This window comes from Lithobates pipiens, unplaced genomic scaffold (assembly GCF_037356315.1).
Source record: "Lithobates pipiens isolate NorthernLeopardFrog02 unplaced genomic scaffold, aLitPip1_a1.2 Scaffold_1, whole genome shotgun sequence".
In the NCBI taxonomy this organism is placed as follows: domain Eukaryota; kingdom Metazoa; phylum Chordata; class Amphibia; order Anura; family Ranidae; genus Lithobates; species Lithobates pipiens.
Genome location: NW_027507685.1, coordinates 227,172,314 through 227,198,523, shown reverse-complemented (window position 1 = coordinate 227,198,523; position 26,210 = coordinate 227,172,314). Strand labels below are relative to the sequence as shown.

At 45.6% G+C, this 26,210-nt stretch overlaps 1 protein-coding gene across 1 annotated transcript in view; it reads left to right on the top strand.

The window, feature by feature from the left end:
- Positions 1-431: 431 nt before the first annotated feature.
- Positions 432-26,210, top strand: part of LOC143983897 (major histocompatibility complex class I-related protein 1-like) — a 45,427-nt gene continuing 19,648 nt past the window's right edge. Inside the window, exons 1-2 of the mRNA XM_077484033.1 lie at positions 432-713; positions 19,770-20,027. Of these exons, the coding sequence (XP_077340159.1) occupies positions 647-713; positions 19,770-20,027 (325 nt within the window). The 5' untranslated portion in view covers positions 432-646. The remainder of the gene's footprint in view (positions 714-19,769; positions 20,028-26,210) is intronic.

Sequence of the window (26,210 nt, the reverse complement as noted above, 5' to 3'; positions counted from 1 at the left end):
TTTTTCAGTTTGTTTGTGACCCCCCCGCAAATTTTGATCAGCAGCTGATATGTATATACATCACTTTTACCATAAATGAATACTCAGTGTCCTGTCCTGTATGATAGATATGCAAATTATTGAGGTTCCATTTTGTAATAATTGTAGAGTGCCAATAACAAGTGCAAATACAAGCCAGAAAGTGCAAAGTAAAAACACACACTAAAAAAAAAGAAGAAAAATGTAAATTTGGGCTATTCGTACATTTAAACATTCTGCATACTGGAAATCTCTGTATAGCATTGTGAAATATGCACAGGGTTCATTGGGAATATTAGGTATAGTGCTTGGCAGGTGTATTTCATTATGTTTGTCATGGATGAAATCCCGGCTTGTGTTCTTTATTACTCAAGAATGTGATTAATTCTTGGTAGACAATGACATCTCTTCTGAGCCCACTGAGGATAATCCAGAGTGCCGTATATTACCTTTCAGTTTAGTAAGGATATTTTACTTGGCAGTGCCTAGTAGCTGGCGACACACCTAGACCTGTTCAGAAGAGTTGGATTGCTTGAGCTATATCACTTCCAAACCAGCCTCAGGCTACCCCGACTATTCCGCAGAACGAAGGAGACACACAGCAGGTGGAGGAGGAACCAACATCTGTATGATGAGGAAATACTTACTATCTTCATCACTGATTCTTTTATTGTCTGCTGTTACCACTTACACAGGTAAGTTGATCACTTTATTGTGGAATGCTGGTTTCACCTGTAAATGATGATCTTTATTTTTTATTAGAGTCCTTAAAGTAGATGTGAACCCCCAAAAACAAAATCTTGAATAATTAAAGTGTATGTCAAACCAAAGCTTTTTTATTTTTTTATTTCTAAATATTTCAATAATCACAGATGAAACACAGAAAACAAACAGGAATCATTCCCTATTCTACCCAAGCCTAAGAAAAAAAGTTTTGCCTTTCCATATATTTCAACATAGTAATGTAAAAAAAAAAAATGTTCCACCTTCGTAAGGGCTCTTGTGCGAGGCCATCATTTTTAGTGTACAGTTATGAAACATATGCCTATACGTGCACGAGTAAATGCTGGTGGCGGTTGTTTTGTGCATGGGATACCTTCTGTAATGCATTCCTATGAGAAAAAAAATGCTATAGCTGTGGCTTTCAGGTGTCACAGCTACAGCCATAGTTTACACTGTATGCCCATATGGGCAGCACCGTGGTGTAGTGGTTAGCACTTTCACCTAGCAGCCATAGGGTTTCTGGTTCAAATCCCAACCACAACACTATCTGCCCAGAGTTTGCATGTTCTCCCTGTGCCTGCGTGGGCTTCCTCCGGGTACTCCATTTTCCTCCCACACTCCAAAGACATGCTGGTAGGTTAATTAGACCCTGTCCAAAACAATAAAAAATAAAAAATGGCCATAATATGTGTATGTATATGTCAATGTTGTAAGTGTGTCGGGGCCCTACAGGTTAATGACCACGTAAAAAGCTGCAGATGGACTGGTGGCATGAAAGAGCCCTGAGACAATTCAGTTTGCATAGGTAGCGCTATACAAGTCACTCATTCAAGGTCACTAAATGTGCAGCTTCAGTTTAACCACTTGACATCCGCGCTATGGCCAAATGACAGCCACAGTGTGGACCTGAATTGCCGGGAGGCCTCCCCTGCGCGCACCCCACAGGGCGTGCATGGAGCACACCTTGATCACCGAGTCAATGAAACTCGGGTGATCACTGATCCGAGTAAGGGGCCGGTCCCGGGCCCTTACAATGTGATCAGTTGTCAGCCAAGTCAACAAAAGCTCAGTGATCTTTTTTTTTTCTCATAACGCTATCAGCGGATACATTAATATAAAGAAACCTTCTGGCTTTACAACTCTTTTAACTCCTTTGCGCCTAAGGGTAAAACAAATCTTAATGCCTAAGCCCAATTTTGTGACTTGTGTTAGTAAAACCGTACATATAATTACAACTACTTTATGCATCTAGGTGGAATATGCCTTATTTTTTTCAGGACACATTGGACCACTCCCACGCCCTTCTTACCCCTTCCCTACCCCTTTCTTTTCCATTCTATTGAATTCTACCCTATGTTACCCCCACTATACTAATTTAAAGTGGTGTTCCCATTATAAAAAAAAAATTAAAGTCAGCAGCTACAAATACTGCAGCTGCTGACTTTTAATAATTGGATACTTACTTGTTCCAGGGTCCAGCGATGCGGGGGAACGAAGCCCCAATCGTCTTCCCCTCTGTTCAGTGTATTGTAACTGTGGGCGCCTGGCTGTGGCTTCACAGCCGGGCACTCACTGCGCATGCACAAGCGGTGCCATGCACCATGATTGGCCACGCAGTCATCTGGGACCTGTCACTTGTCGCAGGTGAGTGACAAGAGGGAGGGGGCAGGGCTGAGCCCTTCGTTAACTGAGGGGAAATGACGTCAAGAGCCCAGGCACTGAAGGAGGCAGACTACTAGGGACCCCCTAGCAACAGCCATTTAGAGATGAGTAAAAAATATATATATATATATTTTTTTTTTTTATGCACATTCATGAATTTTTTTTTGTGGGGGGAGGCGGGGGGGGGGGGCAACACTTTAATTACTCTTTAACATTTTCATTCCATGTCTACTTATCTTTTGTGACTACAAATAGTATAATATTTCAAATTTATACACAACATATATCTCATGATATCAACCCTCTGATCTATAACCTCAATTTCCCCCGAGAGAAAACCAGGCTGGCCAACCAATTTAACCCCTTCACACCAACGTCACACAAATATGCGGCCCCACCGCACTGGGCTTTTTGCCGTGGGCCACATATTTGCGTACCTCCCTTTGTGCCCAGAGCATGCCGCATGGCACGCTCCCAGCACAGAGACCAGGGTCTCGCCATAAGCCCCTACTAATAATCAGGACCCGGAGCTCGAGATTCCAGGTCACCTGATCACTGTGATAGCCTCTGATTGGCTATCACAGTGCTCAGTCACTGTGAATCACGTCCTGTGTTTTCTTTTTCTGTGAATGAAGGATACAGATACATAGTATCTCTTTGTTCTTGAGCAGAAAATAAATAAATAAATACCTAGATCAAGGTCTGATCTAGGTCAGTGCCAGGGTTAGTGTTTGTGTCAAGGTCAGGGTCAGTATTTATTTTTATTTTTTTGGGCAGGGGCAGAATTTAAATTTTTTCATTAATTAGTGTCAGTGTCAGTGTGTTTTAGGTTGGATAAAAATAAAGCAAAATGAGCACTATTGTTTTGTGGGCTGTAATATGGGTACATACAACACCTAACATACACATACACACTGTGATCGTCAGGAACAGGAGAATTTATTTTGGGTTGTTCGTTGGTGGTAGGATATGGTAGTACCAAGAAATATACAGCTATACTGTTTTGGGCCAGTTTTCCTTTGTTAATAAAAAAAAAAGCAGGAGATATTCATTACCACTTACCAATGTGTCCTGATACAAATTTTGAGCAAACCAATCAATATACACTTATTTAGATTTTTTTTTTTTTACCAAAAATAGTTGGCAAAATACATATTGGCCTAAATTGATGAAGAAATTCGATTTTTTTATTTTTTATTTATTGGATTATTTTTTTTTGCAGAAAGTAAAAAATTATGTTTTTTTTATTTCAAAATTGTTGGTCTTTTTTTGTTTATAGTGCAAAAAATACAAAACACAGTGATAATCAAATACCACCAAAACAAAGCTCTATTTGTGGGAAAAAATTACATAAATTCTATTTGGGTACAACATTGCATGACTGCACAATTGCCAGTTAAAGTAACGTAATGCTGTATCGCAAAAAATGTCAGGAAGTGGGGTAAATTTTCCAACGGTCAAGTGGTTATGACAAGGAAAATAATCTGGTATTAAGTAAGGTTGACTGACAATTTCTGTCCTGACTAAAGCTGATTAATGCTTACAACCAACATTTATATGTAATTTTAGTCTTACAGACATCAGTGACTTAAAACAATTGCAGTTTTTGTCCACTGGACAATCTTCGCTTTTCATTTATTTATACTGTAGACTTGCAAGATTCTGTTTTTATTTTCACATCAGTTCCTTGCCATGGAAATGTATACTTCAATGCACTTGGTGTTCTGATGAAAGCCCCTTTTGTTTTTGACACAAAAAATAAATGCTTTTGTGACAAAAGTAATCCAAGAGGTGGAAATATCTAAAAAATTTTATTGGATGTTTGACAAAAAATATAATGGTAGAGCTAGAAGCTTAAAGTGGGGATGCAGTCTACTCTGGTGGCTAAATTAATATGCTTAAAGCGGGAGTCTGCCGGGAGTTCCGCCGTTTTTTTTTTTTTTAAAGCCAGCAGTAGTGATGGACGAACTTCCGACGGGACGTTTCGCGAACGCGAAACGCGAACGGACACAAACGTTCGCGAAAACGACCGTTCGCCGCGGGCTCCATTGACTTCAATGGGAGGCGAATTTCGCAAACCTTTAGGTCGAATTTGCGGCCACGGGGTAATTATTAGGGGGTAGCACGTAGTCCCACCACCTGGACAATAGCATAATACATGTATGAGGTGAATTTGGGATCGATAACTACAAGCATTTTTTTTTTATTTGGGAAATTGTTCTGACAATTCAGGACTATGGAGCTAATGAAGGCAATGGAGGAGAGGGAAGGTCAGGGACCAGGGTAGGCAAACAAGAGGGTGCAGGAGATACAGAGCACTGACAGCAGCACCGTAATACAGAGCACTGACATCAGCACCGTGACATACAGCGCTGACAGCAGCTCCGTGACATACAGCGCTGACAGCAGCTCCGTGACATACAGCGCTGACAGCAGCTCCGTGACATACAGCGCTGACAGCAGCTCCGTGACATACAGCGCTGACAGCAGCTCCGTGACATACAGCGCTGACAGCAGCACCGTGACATACAGCGCTGACAGCAGCTCCGTGACATACAGCGCTGACAGCAGCTCCGTGACATACAGCGCTGACAGCAGCTCCGTGACATACAGCGCTGACAGCAGCTCCGTGACATACAGCGCTGACAGCAGCTCCGTGACATACAGCGCTGACAGCAGCACCGTGACATACAGCGCTGACAGCAGCTCCGTGACATACAGCGCTGACAGCAGCTCCGTGACATACAGCGCTGACAGCAGCTCCGTGACATACAGCGCTGACAGCAGCTCCGTGACATACAGCGCTGACAGCAGCTCCGTGACATACAGCGCTGACAGCAGCTCCGTGACATACAGCGCTGACAGCAGCTCCGTGACATACAGCGCTGACAGCAGCTCCGTGACATACAGCGCTGACAGCAGCTCCGTGACATACAGCGCTGACAGCAGCTCCGTGACATACAGCGCTGACAGCAGCTCCGTGACATACAGCGCTGACAGCAGCACCGTAAGCAGCCCCAGGAGGAAGTCAGCACAGCACAGGGATGGTGTGATCCCCTCATAATAAGAACCCCCAGGAGGAAGTCAGCACAGCACAGGGATGGTGGGAGCCCCTCATAATAAGAACACCCAGGAGGAAGTCAGCACAGCACAGGGATGGTGGGAACCCCTCATAATAAGCAGCCCCAGTAGAAATATGACACCGCTCAACCTCTTCAAAGAGGAGGGTAGGGGCATATAGTACGGTGTGCTTTTTTGGGTCAGGGAAGTGAGCCAAATGAATTAAGAAGGTCTGTGTGCTTGATTCCAAAAATTGTTTATAGACATATACATGGTCTACTGATCACATGTGTTGAATTCCTCCGAGATCCATGCCTCATTCATTTTTAGAAATGTGAGGTAGTTAACACTGTGGTGAGCTAGGCGAGTACGCTTATCGGTCACAATCCCCCCTGCTGCGCTGAACGTCCTTTCGGACAGGACACTGGATGAGGGGCAAGCCAACAGTTCGATTGCAAATTGGGCAAGCTCTGGCCAGAGGTCAAGCCTGCCCACCCAGTAGTCTAGGGGTTCATCACTCCTCAGAGCGTCCACATCGGCCGTTAACCCAATGTAGTCGGACACCTGACGGTCTAGGCGTTCCCTGATGCTGGATCCGGATGACACCTGTCGATGGGTCGGCTGAAAGAATGACCTCATATCCGAAGTCACCAACACATCTTCAAACCGGCCTCTTCTTGCAGGCGCTGTTGGATTGGTACCCGCAAATCCTTCTCTGGGAGTGGGAATTGCTCCTCTGCCAGCGCACGCAAAAGCAGAATGCAGCATTTCTCGAAGCAAGGCCTGGAAGTGCTGCATTCTGACAGCCCTCTGCGACGGCGGTAACATTTCCGCCATTTTGTGTTTGTACCGGGGGTCTAAGTACGTTGCCACCCAGTACTGGTCCTTGACCCTCATGCTTTTTATACGGGGGTCCCTATTAAAACACTGGAGCATGAAGGCCCCCATTTGCACTAAAGTGGAAGCGGTGTGGTGGCCTGGCTCCTGCTCATCATCCAGGATAATGTCGTCCTCTTCATTCTCCTCTCCCCATCCTCGCACAACAGGGATCCCAGAAAGGTTTAAAGCATGCTCTTCTTGCTCCTGCTCATCCGCCCCGGCACCATCCTCCTCTGACTCCTCATCAGACTCCTGTTGTTGACTTGTCTCAGATAGAGTAGCCCCCCCTGGGAATTCATCCAGCATTGCGACTTCCTCATCTTCCCGCTCCTGCTCCTCCACAGCCTGATCAATGACACGACGCAATGCACGCTCCAGAAAGAAGGCATAAGGTACCATGTCACTGATGGCGCCATGGCTGCGACTGACCAGTTTGGTGATCTCCTCAAATGGCCGCAGAAGTCTGCATGTGTCGCGCATGAGCAGCCACTGGCGCGGTGAAAAAAAACCCAGCTCCCCAGAACCGTTTCTTTCGCAGAGTTCATACAGGTAGACGTTAACTGCACGTTTCTGCTGGAGCAGCCTATCAAGCATATAGAAGGTTGAGTTCCATCGCGTCGGGCAATCGCAAATAAGACGTCTGACCGGCAGATGGTGTCGCCGCTGAATGTCAGCAAGGCGAGCCATGGCCGTGTAAGATCTTCTGAAATGGGCCGAGATTTTCCTTGCCTGCCGCAAGATGTCCTGGACCCCAGGGTATTTGACAAGGAATCGCTGCACGACCAAGTTTAAGACGTGTGCCATGCACGGCACGTGCGTGATTTTGCCCTGTTTCAATGCGCTAAGCAGATTGGCACCGTTGTCACACACCACTTTACCAACTGTCAAATTGAGCGGTGTTAGCCACTCATCTGCCTGTGAACGCAAAGCTGAAAGGAGTGCCGGGCCAGTGTGGCTCTTTGCTTCCAGGCACAACAGACGCAGCACGGCATGGCAACGTCTCACCTGGCATGTGGAATAGGTTCTGGGGAGCTTGGGCGGTGCAGTGGAAGAGACGCTAGCAGCGGAAAAGGAGGAGGCAGCTGAGGAGGAGAGGGAGGAGGATGGAGTAGGAGGAGGAGAAGAAGAGTCAGGCCTGCATGCAATCCGTGGCGGTAAAACCAAATCTACACGGGTGCCACGGGTTACATGCTTGACGGCCGTCAGAAGGTTCACCCAGTGGGCAGTAAAACTGATATACCTTCCCTGCCCGTGTTTGCTAGACCACGTGTCTGTGGTCAGATGTATCTTGGCACCGACACTGTGTGCCAGAGATACATTCACTTGCCGCTGAACATGGCCATATAGCTCTGGGATGCCCTTCTCTGAGAAATACTTCCTTCCTGGGACCTTCCATTGTGGTGTTCCAATGGCCACAAATTTGCGAAAGGCCTCCGAGTCCACCAGTTTATATGGCAGTAGTTGGCGGGCTATGAGTTCTGACAAGCCAGCCGCCAACCGTTGGGCAAGAGGGTTATCCGGCGTCATCATTTTTTTACGCTCAAACATTAGGCCCACAGAAGCCTGCCTTTTTGCAGAAAAATGTGAGCTTGGCGTGATGGAAGGTGGAGTGGAGGACAATTGTGAGGAGAGAGGAGAAGGAGAAGTAGAAGACGAGGCTGGACGGTGAGAGCCTGCAGTGTGGCTTTGTGTGTTCCGTTGCTCCCACTGGGCTCGGTGATGGCTGCTCATGTGCCTTCTTAAGGCGGTCGTCCCTAGGTGAGTATTGGGCTTACCGCGACTAACGCGTTGACTGCAAAGATTGCAGATGGCAACGCTATTGTCAGCAGCGGACACGTTAAAAAAAGCCCACACTGCGGAGCCATGTGCCGGTGTCCTGGGAGCGCCAGATGTGACCGTACATGGTCGATGACTCGCTCCTGATACATTTGCAGTCTGCTTTGTCCCTGCTGTGCAATGTAAGTCATTGCTGCTTCTCCTCCCTATCTGCTGGTCCATATCTCCCTCTGAACTCCCCTCCTCTTCCTCTCTTGTGGGCACCCACGTGACATCACTAGACACGTCATCATCAACGTCACCTTCCCCACCGCTATAAGTAGAGTAGGCAGCAACACCGGGGACCAACCTCCTCCTTGGGCTGATCTGGGTACTGGCGTCAGACTGCTGAGTAGCGCTTGTTGCTACCTCCTCTTCCTGATCCAATACCAAGAGTGGCTGCGCATCAGAAATGTCCTCTTGATATGGATCGGAAAATAATTCCAGTGACTCAAGCGGAAGGTATGTGGTGGTGGTGGTGGTGGTCGTGTTGTTGGTGGTAGTGTCTTTGGGGGTGCACATAGCAGAGAGTGAAGAAGAGGGTGCAGATCGAGAGGATGAGGAGGGTGCAGAAGAGTAAGGCTGAGCGAGCCACTCAACCAAGTCTGGTGCATCCTTTAAAGTAATTGAACGCACCTTCTGCAACTTCCCACTTTGGCTCAAGCCTGTTGCTCCTGCCCTACCCCTACCACCCCTGCGGAAGGGCCTGCCTCTTCCTCTGCATGTCATTTTTTAAATGACCCTGTGACAAAACTCTTAGTCCCTATACCGCTGAAGGACTGCTGCAGTATAGGTGAGCGGTCAGCAGTGGTGCACGTCAACCCTATCTATTGTGGACCTATAGCGGTCCTTACAGAACAGCAGACTGTACCGCACTCAAGCCTATGTACCGTAGCACCCTATACCAAGTTACCAGTCCTTATAAGAACTTTTGTGGACCAAGCAGGTTGTGTATTAGTGTTTAGCAGACTGTACGTCAGTCCCTATACCGCTGAAGGACTGCTGCAGTATAGGGCAGCGGTCAGCAGTGGTGCACGTCAACCCTATCTATTGTGGACCGATAGCGGTCCTTACAGAACAGCAGACTGTACCGCACTCAAGCCTATGTACCGTAGCACCCTATACCAAGTTACCAGTCCTTATAAGAACTTTTGTGGAACAAGCAGGTTGTGTGTTAGTGATTAGCAGACTGTACGTCAGTCCCTATACCGCTGAAGGACTGCTGCAGTATAGGTGAGCGGTCAGCAGTGGTGCACGTCAACCCTATCTATTGTGGACCGATAGCGGTCCTTACAGAACAGCAGACTGTACCGCACTCAAGCCTATGTACCGTAGCACCCTATACCAAGTTACCAGTCCTTATAAGAACTTTTGTGGACCAAGCAGGTTGTGTATTAGTGTTTAGCAGACTGTACGTCAGTCCCTATACCGCTGAAGGACTGCTGCAGTATAGGGCAGCGGTCAGCAGTAGTGCACGGCAACCCTATGTATTGTGGACCGATAGCGGTCCTTACAGAACAGCAGACTGTAACGCACTCAGGCCTATGTACCGTAGCACCCTATACCAAGTTACCAGTCCTTATAAGAACTTTTGTGGACCAAGCAGGTTGTGTGTTAGTGATTAGCAGACTGTACGTCAGTCCCTATACCAATGAAGGACTGCTGCAGTATAGGGCAGCGGTCAGCAGTAGTGCACGGCAACCCTATGTATTGTGGACCGATAGCGGTCCTTACAGAACAGCAGACTGTAACGCACTCAGGCCTATGTACCGTAGCACCCTATACCAAGTTACCAGTCCTTATAAGAACTTTTGTGGAACAAGCAGGTTGTGTGTTAGTGATTAGCAGACTGTACGTCAGTCCCTATACCGCTGAAGGACTGCTGCAGTATAGGTGAGCGGTCAGCAGTGGTGCACGTCAACCCTATCTATTGTGGACCGATAGCGGTCCTTACAGAACAGCAGACTGTACCGCACTCAAGCCTATGTACCGTAGCACCCTATACCAAGTTACCAGTCCTTATAAGAACTTTTGTGGACCAAGCAGGTTGTGTATTAGTGTTTAGCAGACTGTACGTCAGTCCCTATACCGCTGAAGGACTGCTGCAGTATAGGGCAGCGGTCAGCAGTAGTGCACGGCAACCCTATGTATTGTGGACCGATAGCGGTCCTTACAGAACAGCAGACTGTAACGCACTCAGGCCTATGTACCGTAGCACCCTATACCAAGTTACCAGTCCTTATAAGAACTTTTGTGGACCAAGCAGGTTGTGTGTTAGTGATTAGCAGACTGTACGTCAGTCCCTATACCAATGAAGGACTGCTGCAGTATAGGGCAGCGGTCAGCAGTAGTGCACGGCAACCCTATGTATTGTGGACCGATAGCGGTCCTTACAGAACAGCAGACTGTAACGCACTCAGGCCTATGTACCGTAGCACCCTATACCAAGTTACCAGTCCTTATAAGAACTTTTGTGGAACAAGCAGGTTGTGTGTTAGTGATTAGCAGACTGTACGTCAGTCCCTATACCGCTGAAGGACTGCTGCAGTATAGGTGAGCGGTCAGCAGTGGTGCACGTCAACCCTATCTATTGTGGACCGATAGCGGTCCTTACAGAACAGCAGACTGTACCGCACTCAAGCCTATGTACCGTAGCACCCTATACCAAGTTACCAGTCCTTATAAGAACTTTTGTGGACCAAGCAGGTTGTGTATTAGTGTTTAGCAGACTGTACGTCAGTCCCTATACCGCTGAAGGACTGCTGCAGTATAGGGCAGCGGTCAGCAGTAGTGCACGGCAACCCTATGTATTGTGGACCGATAGCGGTCCTTACAGAACAGCAGACTGTAACGCACTCAGGCCTATGTACCGTAGCACCCTATACCAAGTTACCAGTCCTTATAAGAACTTTTGTGGACCAAGCAGGTTGTGTGTTAGTGATTAGCAGACTGTACGTCAGTCCCTATACCAATGAAGGACTGCTGCAGTATAGGGCAGCGGTCAGCAGTAGTGCACGGCAACCCTATGTATTGTGGACCGATAGCGGTCCTTACAGAACAGCAGACTGTACTGCACTCAGGCCTATGTACCGTAGCACCCTATACCAAGTTACCAGTCCTTATAAAAACTTTTGTGGACCAAGCAGGTTGTGTGTTAGTGTTTAGCAGACTGTGCGTCAGTCCCTATACCGCTGAAGGACTGCTGCAGTATAGGGCAGCGGTCAGCAGTAGTGCACGGCAACCCTATGTATTGTGGACCGATAGCGGTCCTTACAGAACAGCAGACTGTAACGCACTCAGGCCTATGTACCGTAGCACCCTATACCAAGTTACCAGTCCTTATAAGAACTTTTGTGGACCAAGCAGGTTGTGTGTTAGTGATTAGCAGACTGTACGTCAGTCCCTATACCAATGAAGGACTGCTGCAGTATAGGGCAGCGGTCAGCAGTAGTGCACGGCAACCCTATGTATTGTGGACCGATAGCGGTCCTTACAGAACAGCAGACTGTAACGCACTCAGGCCTATGTACCGTAGCACCCTATACCAAGTTACCAGTCCTTATAAGAACTTTTGTGGAACAAGCAGGTTGTGTGTTAGTGATTAGCAGACTGTACGTCAGTCCCTATACCGCTGAAGGACTGCTGCAGTATAGGTGAGCGGTCAGCAGTGGTGCACGTCAACCCTATCTATTGTGGACCGATAGCGGTCCTTACAGAACAGCAGACTGTACCGCACTCAAGCCTATGTACCGTAGCACCCTATACCAAGTTACCAGTCCTTATAAGAACTTTTGTGGACCAAGCAGGTTGTGTATTAGTGTTTAGCAGACTGTACGTCAGTCCCTATACCGCTGAAGGACTGCTGCAGTATAGGGCAGCGGTCAGCAGTAGTGCACGGCAACCCTATGTATTGTGGACCGATAGCGGTCCTTACAGAACAGCAGACTGTAACGCACTCAGGCCTATGTACCGTAGCACCCTATACCAAGTTACCAGTCCTTATAAGAACTTTTGTGGACCAAGCAGGTTGTGTGTTAGTGATTAGCAGACTGTACGTCAGTCCCTATACCAATGAAGGACTGCTGCAGTATAGGGCAGCGGTCAGCAGTAGTGCACGGCAACCCTATGTATTGTGGACCGATAGCGGTCCTTACAGAACAGCAGACTGTAACGCACTCAGGCCTATGTACCGTAGCACCCTATACCAAGTTACCAGTCCTTATAAGAACTTTTGTGGAACAAGCAGGTTGTGTGTTAGTGATTAGCAGACTGTACGTCAGTCCCTATACCGCTGAAGGACTGCTGCAGTATAGGTGAGCGGTCAGCAGTGGTGCACGTCAACCCTATCTATTGTGGACCGATAGCGGTCCTTACAGAACAGCAGACTGTACCGCACTCAAGCCTATGTACCGTAGCACCCTATACCAAGTTACCAGTCCTTATAAGAACTTTTGTGGACCAAGCAGGTTGTGTATTAGTGTTTAGCAGACTGTACGTCAGTCCCTATACCGCTGAAGGACTGCTGCAGTATAGGGCAGCGGTCAGCAGTAGTGCACGGCAACCCTATGTATTGTGGACCGATAGCGGTCCTTACAGAACAGCAGACTGTAACGCACTCAGGCCTATGTACCGTAGCACCCTATACCAAGTTACCAGTCCTTATAAGAACTTTTGTGGACCAAGCAGGTTGTGTGTTAGTGATTAGCAGACTGTACGTCAGTCCCTATACCAATGAAGGACTGCTGCAGTATAGGGCAGCGGTCAGCAGTAGTGCACGGCAACCCTATGTATTGTGGACCGATAGCGGTCCTTACAGAACAGCAGACTGTACTGCACTCAGGCCTATGTACCGTAGCACCCTATACCAAGTTACCAGTCCTTATAAAAACTTTTGTGGACCAAGCAGGTTGTGTGTTAGTGTTTAGCAGACTGTGCGTCAGTCCCTATACCGCTGAAGGACTGCTGCAGTATAGGGCAGCGGTCAGCAGTAGTGCACGGCAACCCTATGTATTGTGGACCGATAGCGGTCCTTACAGAACAGCAGACTGTAACGCACTCAGGCCTATGTACCGTAGCACCCTATACCAAGTTACCAGTCCTTATAAGAACTTTTGTGGACCAAGCAGGTTGTGTGTTAGTGATTAGCAGACTGTACGTCAGTCCCTATACCAATGAAGGACTGCTGCAGTATAGGGCAGCGGTCAGCAGTAGTGCACGGCAACCCTATGTATTGTGGACCGATAGCGGTCCTTACAGAACAGCAGACTGTAACGCACTCAGGCCTATGTACCGTAGCACCCTATACCAAGTTACCAGTCCTTATAAGAACTTTTGTGGACCAAGCAGGTTGTGTGTTAGTGATTAGCAGACTGTACGTCAGTCCCTATACCAATGAAGGACTGCTGCAGTATAGGGCAGCGGTCAGCAGTAGTGCACGGCAACCCTATGTATTGTGGACCGATAGCGGTCCTTACAGAACAGCAGACTGTACTGCACTCAGGCCTATGTACCGTAGCACCCTATACCAAGTTACCAGTCCTTATAAGAACTTTTGTGGACCAAGCAGGTTGTGTATTAGTGTTTAGCAGACTGTGCGTCAGTCCCTATACCGCTGAAGGACTGCTGCAGTATAGGGCAGCGGTCAGCAGTAGTGCACGGCAACCCTATGTATTGTGGACCGATAGCGGTCCTTACAGAACAGCAGACTGTACCGCACCCAAGCCTATGTACCGTAGCACCCTAGACAGACCAAGTTACCAGTCCTGATAAAGAGCTTTGTGGAACAAGTGAGTTGTGAATGATTAGCAGACTGCAGCAGAAGGGCAGCAGTCAAGTATAATATTCTTTCTATATTTGGAAGAAAGAATATTATACGTGTACAAGCCTATTACCGTACCACTGATACCAGTCCTGAAAAGAACCTTTGTGGAACTAATAGTAACAGCAAGTCTTTAAAATTATCCTCACTGCCTGACACACTGCTTCCTGCCTGTCCCTATACAAATTGGCAAAAAAGAGTAGGCTGGAACGATTAGCTGGAACAGCTCTTTTGTGGACCTGATAGTAACAGCTAATGATGATGATGATGATGATGATGAAGAAAGACTAATCTGGCTGAGCTGTCCCTAAAATAGCAGCATACAGCGCTCTGTCCCTTTATCTAAACTGACAAAAGAAACTCAGGCTGCTGACCTAACACCTATACCAGTCCTGAAAAGAACTTTTGTGTACCAAATAGCTAGCGTTTTCTCTGTCCCTACTCCACACAGGATCCTTTCCCTACAGTGACAGAAGAAAGAATGTAAAATGGCCACCGGATCGGGTGTATTTATAGGTTAGGGGGAATGTCCAAGTGTCCATGAGCTGTCATGTCTCAATTGGTTGTCCTGTAACACATGATAAACGTGTCACGAAAGGTTAAAGTTCTTGTATACATTAAACACGTAAGTCCGCCGGGGCGAACGACGGAAAAAGGCGTTCGAACCCGCGGACGGCGAAAGTCGGAAATTCGCCGCGAAACGACCGCCGGGCGAACCGTTCGGCCATCACTAGCCAGCAGCTACAAATACTGCAGCTGCTGACTTTTAAAATAAGGACACTTACCCGCCCAGCGCGCCCGTGATGTCGGCACCCGAAGCCGATCTCTCGATCGTCTCTCGGGTGCTTCCGCCGCCATCTTGGGTATGGGAATCAGGAAGTGGAGCCTTTCAGCTTCATTTCCCGGTTCCCTACTGCGCATGCGCGAGTCGCGCTGAGCAATAAGGATGGGCCCGCTGCCTCTGGGATCTGTGTGTTTCCCAGCAGGCAGCGGGGCACTTTCAGAAAGGGGCGTAGATTCTGCAGAATCTACGCCCCTTTCCGCAGAGAGCTATCCTGGAAGTGGGTGCAGATACCTGTACTGTACAGGTACCTGCACCCCCCCCCCTGAAAGGTGCCAATTGTGGCGCCGGAGGGGGGGAAGATTCCAATGAGTGGAAGGTCCACTTTAGGGTGGACCTCCGCTTTAACAAGAAATTCAAATTGTTTAAAGGACCACTAACCATTTCTCTTCAAATCAGAGCACACAACAGGCCCCCCTGTACAGAGAGCTCTCATTCCAAGAGAACGCCAACTTTTTACCTCTCATCAATGACCTCCTGTCCATGCTGGGGTAGAAAAAGGATCCTGCATTTATGGCCTTGTGTGACAAGATGAAAATCTGTGCCCCCTATATCATCATCATCCTAATGCCGTGTACACACGACTGGACTTTCCGGCAGGCTAGGTAGGACGGTCTTCCTGACTGACTTTCTGCAGACTTCTGACGGGCTTTCCGAATGAACGGACTTGGCCACACACAAACACACCAAAGTCAGACGGATTCGAACGTGATGACGTACGACCGGACTAGAATAAGGACGTTCATAGCCAGTAGCCAATAGCTGCCCTAGCGTCGATTTTTAGTCCATCGGACTAGCATACAGACTAACTGATTTTTCGACCGGCCTCGAGTCCGTCGGAAAGATTTTAAACATTTTCTAAATCTAAAGTCTGTCTTATTTTTCAACAGTAAAGGTCCGATGAAGCTTTTATTGTAAATCTCATTGCTCGTTCACTCCCCTATTTAAATGTTGTCCACCGACGTCTTGCTTACACCTACACTTGAAAAAGGAGCGCGCAAGTCCGTTCTGGACTTGGTGCATGCTCAGAAACGCGTCGTATCCTCTGGTGTCCCCCTCTGATGTCATCCGCCACTTGCACAAGCCGGTCTGTGTCTCTGTGGATTGCAGAGCACAGCTGAGTTTCCCCCCAATGCTCTGCCGAGGATATCATTAACATCTTTATTCCGGGACATTGCCTGCTCGAGGGAACAGCTGAGCGGTTACTCACACATTACTGATTGTCCATGTAAGTGAGACTTTTACTTGTTTGATTAAATAAATGTATTTTTTACTGAGCTGGCGATCTTCTGTGTTCTATATCTGTTTCCTGCTTATGCGCTGACTTCACTCTGAGAGGAGCTGCCACCGGTGACTGTGCAAATATACCATTGGTCCTTCATCCACTACAGACAGCTAGCGACCCCTATTGGATCCCCTACAGAGTCCAAGTACCTTTTAAACGTTGAAAGTGCTTTAAATGAACTTTTAACATTTAGACTGATTTTAATCACACATCAGAAGCTTTCAAGCGCCAGTATCCCATGTAGCTCCTTCAAATTGGATGGTTTGCGCTTGTGAACAGCAATCTTTAAGTCTGACCACAGATTTTCTATTGGATTGAGGTCTGGGCTTTAACTACACCATTCCAGCGCATTCACATGTTTCCCCTTAAACCACTCAAGTATTGCTTTAGCAGTGTGTTTAGGGTCATTGTCCTGCTGGACAGTGAACCTCCGTCCTAACCTCAAATCACACACAGAGTGGTACAGGTTTTGCTCAAGAATATCCCTGTATTTAGCACCATCCATCTTTCCCTCAAATCTGACCAGTTTCCCAATCCCAACTGCTGAAAAACATCCCCCCTGTATGATGCTGCCACCACCATGTTTCACTGTGGGGATGGTGTTCTTTGGGTGATGTGATGTGTTGGGTTTGCGCCAGACATATCGTTTTCTTTGAAGGCCAAAAAGTTAAATTTTAGTCTCATCAGACCAGAGCACCTTCCTCCATACATTTTGGGAGTCTCTCACATGCCCTTTCGCAAACTCAAAACGTGACATTTTGTTTTTTGCTGAAAGTAATGGTTGTTCTTCTGGCCACTCTGCCATAAAGCCCAACTCTATGGAGCATACGGCTTATTGTCATCCTATGTACAGATACTCCAGTCTCTGCTGTAGAACTCTGCAGCTCCTCCAGGGTTACCTTAGGTCTCTGTGCTGCCTCTCTGATTAATGCCCTCCTTGCCCGGTCCGTGAGTTTTGGTGTGCGGTCGCCTCTAGGCAGGTTTTCTGTTGTATACAGTGGGGAGCTACGCTAAATATACGCTAAATATATGTAAAAAGGTTTTTCAGTGACAACAAAAACCCAAAAGAAAAAAGTGAATGCAACACTTTCACTCAGAGGAGTGAAAACAATGTATAAGAAAATCAATTCTTCATGTAAATAAATAAATAATCCGAAAAAATTTATTAAATAGAAAAGATTAAAAAAGAATCATAAAAACATCAATCCCAATTAATCAATATGTGAAAGAAACACCACAAAATGTGCTACCACAATATTATCATAAATAAATTAGTGAATAAATTCAAGTGGATAATAATACATAAATAACAAATAAGCTCATCAAGTGTATAAATACAAGTAAGAAGAATGAAAATTTCATAAATAAATTTCATTCAATGTGTATATAGCCAGAAAAACAGTCCATACAAGTCCCATAGAAAGTGAATCAGTTGGTCCAATGTGCAATTTAAAATAACACCAAAATCGTGTAACCAGGATTCTGCTGAAGCACCTCCACCGATGGGTAATAAGAGCAGCTTACCAGAATATAAGATCTCAGTGTTAAGTGAGATCAAAAGCATGTTAGAGGATGGTCTAGATAGACAGTCCTGGGAACCACACCGAGCCACTCTCTCCAGACACTCCAAGCGCTTGAAACGTTAATGCCCCAATGTATATAGGCTCACCCCTTCTCTATATATTATATATTAGGGCTGTGGAAATTAAAGATTAATTCCTCAAATTAATCGTTAATTCTTTTGATCGTCGGAGATCCGGTGACGTCATGGACATCGATATCACCGGACTCCTCCCCCTTCCCCAAGTGCCTCCATCTGCTAACAAAGGGAGGGGGGAGGAGTCTGGTGACGTTGGAGTTCTGACTGAACGTAACGCGTACGGGGGAGGAGCTACGCATGACGTCACCCACTGCTGCCCTATGGAACTAACACGATTATTGGCTTTACATGCTGTGTTTTTATCATCTTTATGTGAGTAGTTTGTGTTTGAACACAAAAATTAAATCTTATACTTAGGCGGTGAGTACTTAGATCTTTTCTTTCTACCCATGACCTGACGTCCTTGCTGAGATCTAAGGAGACATAAGAGAAGTTTATGGTCTGTGTTAACCCTTTTGATACTTGCGTGCATGACCACCTGTTTGCACAGGGGTCCATGCCATAAGGTGGGAGTGATTAGGTAGACCGGAGGTGGGGGGATTGTCACGCTACTGTGGAAAAAAAATGACTTACGTCAGTGCTACAGTTTGAATTTAAAACATATTTGTGTGAACTGTGAAGTTAAGTCATAGATTGTGGAAACTAGTGTCGGGTGATTGTGTATAGTGTATACCACATTTACCACTGACTAATGCAGAGTTGCATTTAGAAAATGTGTTCATTTAGAAAATGAAGGGACCAGAAAATTACATATTCACTAGCCCCTTCCCCCGCTCTCTATCCTGAAACATTCCCCGCAGCAGCCAGGGGGAAGAGGAGGGAAGCCAGTGGCACTGCAGGGGAGGGGGCAACAAGGGGGGGGGACAGCATCACACATAGTGATTAGGGTGTGCCCAGCCACCCCTGTGGACGCCTATGCTGTGAAGTGTCACCAACCTTATTGGCTATGTCTTGGTTTTCAGCTTGCAGTAGGTATAGCACACTGCAATTTTCTTTTTAATACTTTCAATGCACCCCCCAACTATATATGTATATCATGATGTCTCTGTGAACTCTGTTAATTTTGTCTTTTTACCTCAAATGTCTCCCTCTTGTTCAAATAAAATCTGTGCCCAATCGTTTGGGGGGGTGTTAAAATTGGAGGGGGGGTCATGATTTGTAGGCATGGCTAAAAATGGCCTGTGGTTGTGTGGGTATGGGTAAGAGTGGACACACCGTCAGTCTCCAGATTTCATTTTGAAAATTTACCAAAATGTTGGTAACCGTACTATTAGCCAGCTTCCTGGACAGCGGCAGACTATGTGAAGTTTGTTGGTGTAGCCGACTGTAGCCTTTATCAAGGGCGCACAAGGAAAGGGTGACAATACAAAAACACAATTGGGAGACAGCTGTCACCCCATAGCAGGAAATGCCTGAACAAATACCTTCATGGCAGAATCCCCAAGGAATATTTGAATGAAAGAAACAGATTCAAAAAGATTAAAACAATATTTGAAATTAAATTAACATGATAAATGTATACGAGATTTTAGTGACTGCGTTCACATCAACGTTAATACTTATAAAAACACATTTTGCACATAAGCTTATCACTAGGCAAAAACTTTTTTCTTTTGTTTTGGATAGACTAGGGAAGGGTTAGACTCTCTGTAAAGTTCTCTTCTTTCTTTTTTTTGCTGTCTGAGTCTCCATTGGATGTAGCCTGTTACCAAAGAAAAAATTTAAGAGAAATCTAAGTTTTTAGATTTGTCTCCAGAACAAGAGGTAAGAGGAAATCTTGCAATGGGGAAACCTGTTCTTGGGAAAACTGTCTAGAGGAGAACTTCTGTCACTTTGGAAGACTTCCTTTCACTTCCTGTTGTGGTGTCCCTAATGCTACCCAGTCTGCAACAAAAAAAAAAAATAACCTGGCAAGAGTTTTAAAAAAATTAAATAATAATAAAAAAGTCTTAGCTATACACTCACTTTATTTATTTTTTCCCCCAACAATTTCCTTTCTCATATACAGACAAGCACTCTCATTACTTCTTCATAACAGTCACCGATGTCTCCAACTACGATCGTCCATCCTATTACACAACCAGGTCCATTGATGACATCACATTGTACTGGTATGACAGCATCAGCGAGGTTATAGAGCGCAGAGTGCCCTGGTTTAGAAGTACCTACTCCACATTACTGGATGCAAGTGCCAATCAATTCATGATGCAGCAGAGCCTACAAAGATTGTTCCATATGTTTAAGAATTATCTGAATGAGACGAAGGGTAAGCACGTGTTTATGGCATTGAAGGAGGGGTTTTGTAAGTGGAATATAAGTGCCATCCTCTCCAGATCTTGGGGAAAAGAATATTCTTCACTAAAGTAAGAACCTGAGTCTTTCAATGTAGAGCTATCGATCCGACTCATGAGGGGTCATGGCAGACCTCAGAGAGACCATTGTTTCCACACATAGAGCAATGGTCTTTCTGAAACATGCTGGTAGGACATGGATTTTTCTACTTATACTCAAAGACATACTGTAAGACTTTGCACATCTGTTCTGATGCACCTGGATTTCATTTAAGGGTCCATTGACAATAGAATACTGTGCAGGAAACTTGCATTCCATGCCGGATTCTCGCACCACATTTCAATCTCACTGCCCTTACAATCTGCAGTGGTTGTCAATGCAAAGTTAAAGTGGAAGTAAACCCATCGATTTAAACAGTTAAAAAAAAAAAAGGCATGCCGGGAATGCTAACTACACATTGGCTGTGCTCTCAGCCAAACTATCAAACCATCCAATGGCTGGTGTCATAACGAATCACATGTGCAGCACCATAGCAGTTGAAGATTAAACAGAGGCAAAGATGCCAGCTTCCTTGGCTGAAAACGATAGGGGAGTTTACTTCCACTTTAAGGGCACCCCAAATGCAGGTCGCCAACACAGTGCTTTTACCTGCACTGGATCGCATGGTACAAAGTAACATACTATCTGGTTCAAGTGCCTGTGCGATTCACATGCATTCCTAGTGTGAATGGACCCTTTCAGATGAAAGTTTAATTAGGTTCTATCCCTCTGCAAGTGCCAGATTTACCATGATGCACAGTATATTAACTGTTGGATCATATATACGTTATCTCACAAAAGTGAATACACCCCTCACATTTTTGTAAATATTTTATTATAGATTTTCATGTGACAACACTGAAGAAATTACACTTTGCTGCAATGTAAAGTAGTGAGTGTACAGCTTGTATAACAGTGTAAATTTGCTGTCCGCTCAAAATAACTCAACACACAGCCATTAATGTCTAAACCACTGGCAACAAAAGTGAGTACACCGCTAAGTGAATGTGTCCAAATTGGGCCCAATTAACCATTTTCCCTCCACGGTGTCATGTGACTCATTAGTGTTACAAGGTCTCAGGTGTGAATGGGGAGCAGGTGTGTTAAATTTGGTGTTATCGCTCTCACTCTCTCATACTGGTCACTGGAAGTTCAACATGGCACCTCATGGCAAAGAACTCTCTGTGGATCTGAAAAAAAGAATTGTTGCTCTACATAAAGATGGCCTAGGCTATAAGACGAGATCTAGAAGACCCTGGAACTGAGCTGCAGCACAGTGGCCAAGACCATACAGCGGTTTAACAGGACAGGTTCCATTCAGAACAGGCCTCGCCATGGTTGACCAAAGAAGTTGAGGGCACATGCTTAGCGTCATATCCAGAGGTTGTCTTTTGCAAATATATGTGTGAGTGCTGCCAGTGCCAGCATTGCTGCAGAGGTTGAACGGGTGGGGGGTCAACCTGTCAGTGCTCAGACCATACACTACACACTGCATCAAGTTGGTATGCATAGCTGTCATCCCAGAATGAAGCCTCTTCTAAACTAAGGACATGGATTACTGTAACCTGTGGTCTGATGAGACCAAGATAAACTTATTTGGCTCAGATGGTGTCAAGCATGTGTGGCGGCAACCAGGTGAGGAGTGCATTTTCACTTAGGGGTTTACTCACATTTGTTGCCAGCAGGTTAAGACATTAATGGCTGTGTGTTGAGTTATTTGGAGGGAACAGCAAATTGACACTGTTATTCAAGCTGTACACTCACTACTTTACATTGTAGCAAAGTGTCATTTCTTCAGTGTTGTCACCTGAAAAGAAATAATCAAATATTTACAAAAATGCGAGGGGTGTACTCACTTTTGTGAGGTAGTGTACATTATAAGTATAGACTTTGATCACCGAAGGTGTTTATTAATTTATGTATTTTTAGTGTGATTGTTGATATTTATTAAGAAAGCAGGTGGGCAACACTGCGCTTGTTTGGGTTATTTTATGCTATATTGCATAGGTGGAATGATATGACTTGAAGCGCTGGCTTGCAGCCATTGATTTATTTATACTGTTAGTGTTTTAAAGTATTATCTTTTTGAGTTATTAGTAGTGGTTAATCACGGGGAGGTTGCTTTTTGTTATCACTTTTGTATATAGCGCCAACAGTTTATGCAGCACTTTACAAAATGAAGGCAGATAGTACAGTTACAATATAATTCAATACAGTATAAGAGGAATCAGAGGGCCATGCTTGTTATAATCTAAGGGGGGGGGGTTAAATGATATAAAAGGTAATAACTGTTGTGTATAAACTGATGGAGAAAATAAAAGTGCAGCTGTTAAGTAGAGGCAGGATAGGCTTCTTTGAACATAAGAGTTTGGCATCATCTAAAGGCAGATAGAGGAGGAGTTAGTCAGTTAAATGAGGATAAGGAGTTCCACCAGAGGATGGGAGACGCTTAGAAGAAGTCCTGGAGGTGAGCATGGAAGAAGGTGACATGGGAGCTAGAGAGTAGATGGTCTTTGCAGGAGTGAAGAGAACAGTTTTGGTTTGTATTCTGTTTTTTGGACAACCATCGGCTTTTATAAACAGGATCCTTTTAAGATTTTAAAGCGGGAGTCCGCCGGGACTCCGCGTTTTTTTTTTTTTTTTTAAAGTCAGCAGCTACAAATACTGCAGCTGCTGACTTTTAAAATAGTGACACTTACCTGTCCAGCGCGCCCGCGATGTCGGCACCCGAAGCCGATCTCTAGATCGACACTCGAGTGCTGCCGCCGCCATCTTGGGTATTGGAATCAGGAAATGGAGCCTTTCGGCTTCATTTCCCGGTTCCCTACTGCGCATGCGCAAGCCGCGCTGCGCAATGAGGACGGTCCCCGCTGCCTCTGGGATCTGTGTGTTTCCCAGCAGGCAGCGGGGCACTTGCGGAAGGGGGCGGTCACTTGCGGAAAGGGGCGTAATGTACACCCCTTTCCGCAGAGAGCTAGCCCGGAAGTGGGTGCAGATACCTGGATTATCCAGGTAACTGCACCCCCCTCCCCCCTGAAAGGTGCCAATTGTGGCGCCGGAGGGGGGGAGGAATCCGATGAGCGGAAGGTCCATTTTAGGGTGGACCTCCGCTTTAAGATTAGTTATAAACAAACTCATTCACAAACCTGGTAAATAAGTTATACAGATTTTTCCATTCATCTGAATATATGTATGGTGGGAAAAATAATTATTTGATCCCCTGAAGATTTTGTAAGTTTCCCCACTTACAAAGAAATAAAGGGTTTATCATTTCTTTATCATAGGTGTATTTTAAATGATAGAAACAGAATATCAACCAAAAATCCTGAAAAAAACACATAAAACAAATGCTATAAATTAAGTTGCAGTTCAGTGAGTAAAATAAGTATTTATCCCCAAGCAAAACATGACTTAGTACTTGGTGGAGAAACCCTTGTTGGCAAGCACAGAGGTAAGACGTTTCTTGTAGTTGGTGATCAGGTTTGCACACACCTCAGGAGGGATTTTGGTCCACTCTTCTTTACAGATCTCTAAATCCTTAACATTTCTTGGCTGTCTCTTCGCAACTCGAAGTTTCAGTTCCCTCCATACATTTTTTTATAGGATTAAGGGCTGAAGACTAACTAGGCCCTCCCATTCTTCTTGATCTACTCTGTTGCCTTGGCTGTATGTTTTGAGTCATTGTCATGCTGGAAGACCCATTCACGACCCCTCTTCAGTGTTTTGGCTGAGGGAAGAAGGTTCTCATCCAAGATTTTTCAATACATGGCCCCATTCATTGGCCCCTCAATGCGGCAAAGTCAGCCGGTACCTTTAGCTGATAAACAGCCCCAAAGCATAATGTTTCTACGTCTATGCTTGACTGTAGGGATGGTGTTCATAGGGATATAGTCAGTATTTTTCTTCCTCCAAACATGGCAAAGTCTAGAGCAGTGTTTCTCAACCAGGGGTTCTGTGGAGCTATAGGGTTCCTCCTGAGGTTGCTAGGGGTTCCATGAGCTTTGCGTAATGTTGGATTGATCTCCCACCATCACTTATTACCAATGCAGGGGTGTAATTTTCCACTACTTATAAACTAATTTTAGAGTGGACGCCACATAATTTATTTTCATATTTAAAACTTTCTTTAACATATTAATCATGCTAATATATCATGAGCTGTAAGGATTTTTTTTTTTTTTTTTAGCAGGGGTTCCCTGAGAACTTTTGCTTAGCTCCAACAAAACTTGACTTAATATTTGTTATAGATCTACACTTATTTCTTACCATAAGTATTGAGATACCTGCATTTACACACACATGAACTTTAATGTCATCCCAGTCTTAGTCCGTAGGGTTCAATATTTAGTTGGCCCACCCGTTGCAGCTATATCAGCTTCAACTGTTCTGGGAAGGCTGTCCACAAGGTTTATGAGTGTCTATGGGAATGTTTGACCATTCTTCTAGAAGTGCATTTGTGAGGTCAGGCACTGATGTGGTTGAGAAGGCCTGGCTCACAGTCTGTGCTCTAATTCATCCCAAAGGTGTTCTATCAGGTTGAGGTCAGGCCAGTTAATTCCCCCATCCCAAACTCACTCATACATGTCTTTATGGACATTTTATGTGCACTGGTGCGCAGTCATGTTGGAACAGGAAGTTGGGAGCATAAAATTACTCAAAAACTCCCTTCACTGGAACTAAGGGGCCAAGCCCAACCCCATGAGAACAACCCCCACACCATACTCCCTCATCCAACAAATGATTTGGACCAGTGCACAAAGCAGGTCCATAAAGACTTGGATGAGTGAGTTTGGGGGTGGAGGAACTTGACTGGCCTGCACAGAGTCCTGACCTCAATCAGATAGAACACCTTTGGAATGAATTATTATTATTATTATACAGGATGTAGATGGCATCAACAGTTTGCGCAGTGTTTACAACATGAGGGTAGACAGTACAGTTACAATACAATGCAATAGAGGAGGATTCGGAGGGCCCTGCTCGCTAGAGCTTACAATCTAGAAGGGAGGGTCAAGTGATACAAAAGGTAAAATCAGGGGGGGAAGAGCTGATGGAGAAAATAGACATACAGTTGTTAGGTGTTGGTAGTATAGGCTTCTCTGAAGAGGAGGGTTTTTGGGGATCATCTAAAAGCTAATAGAGTAGATGATGATCTGACAGATTGGAGTAACAATTGGATTGGAGAGGCTCTGGAAAAGTCCTGGAGGCGACCATGGGATGAGGTGACGAGGGAGCTTGAGAAGAACGAAGAGAACCATTAGGTTGGTATTTTGAGACTAGGCTAGTAATGTAGCTGGGGGCTAAGTTGTGGATGGCTTTGTAAGTAGTTGCCAGTATTTTAAACTGAATTTGTTGGGTGAGTGGAAGCCAGTGGAAGTATTGACAGAGAGGTGTAGCAGATACTGATCTGTTGATAAGGTGGATGAGTCTGGCAGCAGCATTCATGATGGATTGAAGAGGGGATAGATTATGTAGAGGTAAGCCAGTTAGAAAGAGAACTGCAGTAGTTGAGTTGAGAGATAACCAGGGAGAGAATTAAGAGCTTTGTTGTGTCATTGGTTAGAAAGGGGCGTATTTTGGAGATGTTGCGGAGGTTGAGGCGGCAAGATTTGGACAGAAATTGGACGTGGGGCTTAAAGGAGAGTTCAGAGTCTAGGACTACACCTAGGACCTTGACATGTGGGGATTGGCTTACAGTTGTGCCATCAATCTTGACAATCAAAGATCAAAAGGAGGGGGCACATGAGGGAGGGAAAAAATATAAGTTCAGTTTTGGATAGATTGAGTTTGAGGAAGTGGTTTGACATCCAGACTTATATATCTGTTACTATATTAGTGATACATGAGGAGACGGAGGGAGTGAGCTGTGGGGTAGAGAAATAGATTTGGGTGTCATCAGCGTAGAGAAGGTATTGGAAGCCATTGGAGGCCATCAGCTGACCCAGGGTGGTGGTGTAGATTGAAAATAGGAGAGGTCCAAGAACTGAACCCTGGGGGACCTCAACAGAGAAAGGAAGAGGAGAGGAGGAAGTAGAATTGTAAATGTGCGGTTGGATAAGTAGGAAGAGAACCAGTGAAGAGTAGAGTCACCAAGACCAAAGGCGTGGAGTTTTTTGTG